Below are 6,867 nucleotides of genomic sequence, written 5' to 3'. Positions count from 1 at the left end.
AATTAACAAAAAGTGAAGGAGAAAGCTGGCAGCTCTGTCTGGTGCCCCTCTGTAGGTTGAAACTATGTACCAATTAATTAAGTCTTGTTCTTTAGGTAATGATGTATTAAATATCCAGCTTCTGATTAGGGGTATGATTCTTTTCTGTGTGAGAAATAGACACCAGAGCATGATCATTGATAGTGACAGGATGAATCTGAGTGTCTGCGTTATCCCTCATAATGGAGCTTCTAACTAAAAAGTGAGATTGTGAGTGGTGTACTGATGAAAAGGTGTAGTCCCCGAGAGTGGGGTGATGTGAACGGCAAACATTGCAAAGACCAAAATCACACATGTACACATGTATTGTTTGAGAATGTTTGTAGACTGCCAGTTCAAGTTATGAAAGGGTTAATCAACATTTGGCCCATATATACTAGTGATACACAGATCCATATTTTCAATATATAAATAAAGTATTATAAATATACCTTTTGGATCTGTAATAGCTTTGTGAATTTTATGTATTTTTTGTTACGTAATATGGCTACGCCTCTTTGTTTCCAGTTGTTTCTCTGCCATTTAAGTTTAGCTTGGTCTGCGAGTCCTGCTTTTGGGTCCCACCCTTGCCTGCCACACAGAGAACCCTGACAGTGTGTTTACAGATGTTTTGTTCATACAGTATGAATCTCATGTAGAAAGGGAATGTCTGCCTGTAAGTCATTTAACTAGTTAGTAATTTTAAGCCACTTTTCCGTGGAACTAAGTCCACGTACATCCCATGCGACAAACATCAGTGTGGTGATGTTTAAACTAACTGGTGGTGTGGTACATGTTTATTAAAGGTGTGTGTTTGTCGATCTATCTTGTATGGTTGTATGTTTCTGTGCTGTATATTGGTGTTTGTATGGCTGTGTGTTGCTGTGTGTGTATGGCTGTGTATTTGATTAATCTGTATGTTTATGTGGCAAATTGGAGCACTGAGGACAGAGCATACATAATTCTGAGCGCAGAAAGAGAAGGGAAAATTAAAAAAATAGTTTTATAAGTTAAATATTTCTAAAAGAAATTAAATACTTTTAAAACTATCTGCAGATGAGTTATATTGCTCTTTTTTCATTCTTTCAGTTATTTGTAAATTGAAGTGTGGCACCTTAGGGTTGAGCAAACTGCAGCATTCATACACTGTAGGTAGAAAACCACCTGAATAAAGCTCAGCTATTACAGTGGTGTTAAATAAATTAAATGCATAAAACAAAATAATTTAAATACATTTGTTAATTTGCTTGAATCTACAGAGAAGTCGCTGTCTCATTGTTTTGTATAATGAAATCTAAAATTCAACAAATGTGGAGTTAATTATGCTATTTCCATTACACCTGTATACATACCTACCTGTAAACTGGGTTTTGCAAGAGATTTCGCAAGGTGGCTACGTGAACGCGTCCTAAGCCTACCTCAGCTGGCGACTGAATAATTAAATGTGATTGGTTCTTGCAGTGTCACTGTCATTACTGACCGCCAACCAATCCGGCCGCCGTCCCGTGACGTCAGGTTCTCCAGGAGTCTCCGTTTAACTCGATTCAAACTTCTACTCAGATTTGTTTCTGTGATGTGCGGCACGGAGAAGTGGCAGGCCAATCTGTGAGCATATCCAGCAGGCGCTGAAGTTCACATGCCGATGTGAAATTAATTAGAATAGTCGTGTCAGTCCTACCTGAGCCATTTCATCTACTTTCTGACCCGAAGAAGAGTGTTGGCGGCCAGAAACGGACAAACGGTGTCCACGACAGACCTGACAGCCATCATGTCAGGTTTACCGCTAAAGGTAACGCTGAGTAACGCTTTTTTCATTCTTCACGCTTAGTTCAGTGATCACGGAGGCAAGAGTGCCAGAGTTAAAGGTAGTTAATACTACCTGTAGCCGACGGTAATTGCTTCAGTGCTTAACAGGTTCACTGGATTTTCCTGTTTGTCTTGTTTGCTTCTCCTCGATAAGTTAGCTAATACCTCAGGCTGGGTAGTTATCACACAAATGCTTCAACATAACCAGCAAAAAACGAGCTGTTTCACACAGAAAAAGACCACAGCACCAGAGCTGCCTGAACTTCTTCGAGCTTGTTGTTGTGGCTACCTCATAGTTTCCCAGGCTTCAGCTTGGATTTTCTTTCTTTCTTTCTTTTAAATTGCGTCCACTGACACTTATTTTAACAGCATTAAACGAGTTAGCCATTTGTTAGCCTAGTTATTATAAAATCCTTTATTGAACGTTACTTTATCTTTAAAGCCCAACACCATCGCCCAGGACTTTTGAAGAGTTCTTTTTGTTTTGATTGACAGAAGGTGTGGTGTGTCTGTTCACGAGCAAAAAGCCATAGAGCTGAATAGCCTGGTAGTGCCTAACACAAAGGACACATCCTCAGCTTTTTTTTTCTTTTTCTTTTTTGCGACTTGCTACAGCTGGAAGAATGAGTAATGATCAAGTAGTTATTATCGGATTATAATTACGCCGGGTGTTGTTTGGGAATTTGCTTCATATTTTAACTTTTCTGGGCTTTGTTATCACTGGCTATGATATAGCCAGAGACACTGTAAGTCTATCTAACAAAAAAGAAACAGAACTTCCTAGAAAAACACAAGCTTTTTATTCCATTGTGACCATTTAAATTACATTTACATTTATAAAAGTGTCCAGAACATTTTTTCAGAAGGCCATGCTGACTTAGAGGGCCATTCACTGAAACCTGGAACTACGTACTTGTGTAATCAACTTAAAATGCTGTGTCAGTTTTTCAGTTTAAATCTTTCCAGTTGTCCTGATCACAATTTGTTTGATCAGTAGCATCACAGAGGCTAATGATCAAACAAATTGCATTATTTTACATATCTTTACTTGTATGTCTAACTCAGACGTCCCTACCAATGCAGGACAGATGTGCATCACTCCATACAGAAAATATTGGGGTAGTGTGTACTATTTATGGTAAATGGCCTGTATTTATATAGCGCTTTACTAGTCCCTAAGGACCCCAAAGCGCTTTACATATCCAGTCATCCACCCATTCGCACACACATTCACACACTGGTGATGGTAAGCTACATTGTAGCCACAGCCACCCTGGGGCGCACTGACAGAGGTGAGGCTGCCGGACATTGGGTCCAAAAGGCAGCAGATTCCTGTAAACTCCATGTTAACGGTTTAATCCAAACAATGTTGGTCTCTGCACATTTTCCCCCTTAGTATGAGGGTAATTTAAAAAATGTCTTATTTATTTTTATATTATTAACTCCTGTTTTTATATGTGAGGAAGTTGGTTAAAAAAATCCTTTGTACAGTTGGCACAAATTCCTTAAGTCAGGAATTACATTGGAAATGTATTCAGATTCCCACTGTGGTGACCGCTTGTGAATAAGGAATAAGCGAAATGTAGCTCTCATCCACCTGGATACTGTTGAGGCTTAAAGTTGTTGTGTGCCCTCGCTAATTAGCAGGTGTGCTCACACAGTCAGTTTTGGCTGATAGCATTTACTTTGCTAGATTTCATCTCTGCTAATTCGTTACTGAACTTGACCTTGGACAGTATTTGTGCTCCTTGTGCCCTATGAACCATTTATAATATTCGGCAAATAATATGGCCTAGTGTCCAGTACAGATGATTCTGCATTAGTGTGGCTGACTGAAACTGTCATTTCACTAACATGGCACTTATTTTAGATCAAATGTTTTGCCATTGTTTGAACAAAGCAATAGAAAGGAGTTCATGTTTTCATAGAGGTATAAACGTATCCTGAAACTCATAATAGGAGATTGGAATGGAAGATTTGTCTTTAGTAAGGCTCACTAATTTTTGCCCATAAGAGGGAGCCATTGTGTCATTCGCTGTTGTTGATGCAGTGTTGGTCCAGATCGATGCTTTTGGTTAGCAGCCTTATCAGTTTTTTTCTGTTTAGTCAGGTGATGATTTTCATTTCGCTTTGGCTGCGCCAATCAGGTTATTTTAAACTAATTTTATTGATTCAGATTAAATTACATTATATAGTTTAGTGTAATTGCATTTTCTAATTGTTCGGCTTTGTACTGCTGATGATTTTCCAAGTTCTTCTCAGTAGCATTGGCCTGTGTCGCTGTGCTTTTCTTTACTGCTAGAATTAGCTAACAGTCAGTAACAATACTGTAGTATTTAAAAAAAAAAGTTGTATGAAGTCTTTCTAATACCAAAATCTGAAGAAGAATGAAGAAGAATGCCTCTTCCCTCTAAAAACAACATGGCAGCCCAGCTTCTGTTTGAGTTGCATCTGAACATTCAAACACTTCGTACCTACTGTCACACCTACTGCTTCCCCAAATCACTTGGTATGTACACATATTTCTGTTTAAAGGAAGTAATCAAGAAAAACAACTGATTCCTAAGAAGGGAAAACCTAAAATAGGAGACATTGGCATGTTTACATCATACATTTAGGACTGAATATCCTTAATTAGCAGTGACGCCAATAAGAGACTGAAACTGTGTTATTGTCTTACAGAATGGGAATCTGAAGAATCTGGAAGAGTGGGATATTCTTGACCCAGAGTTTCAGCAGCGTTTGGAAGCTGCTCGATCAGTGCTCCGACAGCAGATCCAGCGGGAGCTGAAGATCAAGGAGGCAGCCGAGAGGCTGCGACGGGCAGTCACCAACCGCAAGAGTGCAGCTGATGTGGAGGGCCAACTTAAGGCCTCAACCCGCAAGCTGGAGAAGCTGCACTGGGAACTGCAGGAACTCAACGCAAGGTCTATGGCCACACAGAAAGACAGTGCCATAGGTAACAAAATCTTTTTTCCCTTCATGTAGAAGGAGGAAAACCAGTAAGAGTAAAAGTCCATTTGTTTCACAGGTTCTGTTGCATTTAACAAACAGAAGACAAGACCTTAAAAAAGGGGGGCTAGAACAAGGTCAGCAGAATTCCAATACAAACCCAGATCCAGTTTCTTAACATAGGTTTGACTGCTGCTGACTCGTGTTACAGATGTTAATTAGAGAGAACAAAAAGGGAGTCAAACTGTTAACATTGTCAGTATCTCATTTCTGTCGCTAGTTTTCACCCTTTTTGAGGTTATAAGAGCTGTTTTCCATTGAAGCCAGTATAAAAACGTTGGGGTTTTATAAGACCAGAATGGATAAAAGCTACCATCATCCTTAAGTCACACTCCAACATTTTCCTATATAAACTGATTCACATAAAACTTTTTATACAAATAATTAGGACTTTGGTTGAAACCACCACACTGTAAATGACTTGTGTTGGTATATTATGAAAACTATATTTTATATGTATGCACTTTGTCCTAAACCTCCAGGTTTATTGATTAAGGTTAATCTTTAATATACTGGCCAAAAATAAATAAAGCAGCAGTGCAGTCCTGTTGTCAGATATTCACATAGTGACAGAAAACATGAGGTATAAATTGTTGGAGAGACGGAGGGAAAGAAATGCACGATTTTGTAACACTTCAGACAATCTATTGTTGTAGGACCTTGACCTTACAATAGAAAGTGACTTGAAGCAGCTGTTGATGTGATTTTTGATGCTATATAAATAAAATTGAATTCAATAAAATTGCATCAGTGATGGCAGTAAAGGGCGCTGCAGCATACACAAGCTGTTATATGTGGATGTCAGCTGGGCTGCACTGCTACCCACAGAGAGCATAATGTTTAGAAACCTTTCCATCTGCCCCTGGGAGCTCCATGGGGACTGCAGATTGAAAATTTGATTCATTACCCTTCTTTTCATGTGAGAAGAATGGTTTCTTTACATAATGTCATAAACTAAGCAAAATCCCAACATTCTTAAATCAGAAAAATTCTAAGCAGTGTATATAGGCCCCCCAGACAGGACACGTCGGGGATGCTGTGTTTTATGCTGTATTTGTCTTAACCACCACTTTTCTAAGGCCACTATACTATACAGAGATAAATCACTTGATCTGAAGTTGGTATCCATCTAATATTTATCTTATTTGTATCCTAACCCTTTATACAGCCTGTATGTTTTGTTTTTTCCATGCAGGTCACTTAGAGGAAGAAGAAGACCTGTCAGGAGAGACATGTCAGTGGGAAGAGGTCACATCACCACTGGACAGTCGAGTCAGAACACTGAAGAAACAACTTACCATGGAGACCAAGGTCAAACAGGGTGCTGAGAACATGATCCAGACTTACACTAATGGCTCATTTAAGGTATTATACAACATGACCTAATGTATGCATAACACAACACACAAAGCCTCACGAGTACCACTTTACACTCTCTCTGAGTGGCTCATGTGGTAAATTGCTGTTCCATGTAAAACTTTTACAGTAACTGAATACATTATTAAGAGGAGGATTAGACTTATAGCACTTTGCCAGATGCCTTTATGAATTAGAATTTCTCACTGTGCAGAATAGTTTGTATTTTTGTTAACAAGGTTATGCCTTTCTTTATAACTACTCTTTATGAAGTCATTTAGAGATGTTAGTTCAAATTTAAAACTTTTATACATTTAAAGTTCCAAGTAAGGCATTCTTATGCAGACATTTTGACATATTAGAGAAGGGGAATGGACAGCCTGGGCATAGACCAGGTTAATTATCAGTCTAATTATCAGGCTGTTGAAGGCAAAGAGGGAACTAATACTGTTAAGCACCGTGTGTAAATCCTTTTGGAATGACTTAGTTTCTTGTATAAACTGGGCAGAGAACATTATACCATCTGAGCTAAATCAAAATGACAGATCAAATCGTGTGCCTAACACATATCACAGTTCTAACCTTTCCTGAAAAAGTAAACTTCCCCTATACGGGTGTGTGTGTGTGTGTGTGTGTGTGTGTGTGTGTGTGTGTGTGTGTGTGTGTGTGTGTGTG

The 6,867-nt window shown here is 38.9% G+C and overlaps 1 protein-coding gene across 1 annotated transcript in view; it reads left to right on the top strand.

Annotated features, from left to right (window-relative positions):
- The first annotated feature begins 1,505 nt into the window (after window positions 1-1,505).
- Window positions 1,506-6,867, top strand: part of pkn3 (protein kinase N3) — a 27,827-nt gene continuing 22,465 nt past the window's right edge. Inside the window, exons 1-3 of the mRNA XM_005751958.1 lie at window positions 1,506-1,807; window positions 4,507-4,783; window positions 6,032-6,201. Coding sequence (XP_005752015.1) covers window positions 1,787-1,807; window positions 4,507-4,783; window positions 6,032-6,201 — 468 coding nt within the window. The 5' untranslated portion in view covers window positions 1,506-1,786. The remainder of the gene's footprint in view (window positions 1,808-4,506; window positions 4,784-6,031; window positions 6,202-6,867) is intronic.

The sequence above is a fragment of the Pundamilia nyererei genome, unplaced genomic scaffold, assembly GCF_000239375.1.
Source record: "Pundamilia nyererei isolate P.nyererei 1_Seehausen unplaced genomic scaffold, PunNye1.0 scaffold00335, whole genome shotgun sequence".
Classification (NCBI taxonomy): Eukaryota; Metazoa; Chordata; class Actinopteri; order Cichliformes; family Cichlidae; genus Pundamilia; species Pundamilia nyererei.
The sequence above is the reverse complement of the archived record's forward strand: the minus strand, read 5'-3'. Positions and strand labels throughout refer to the sequence as shown.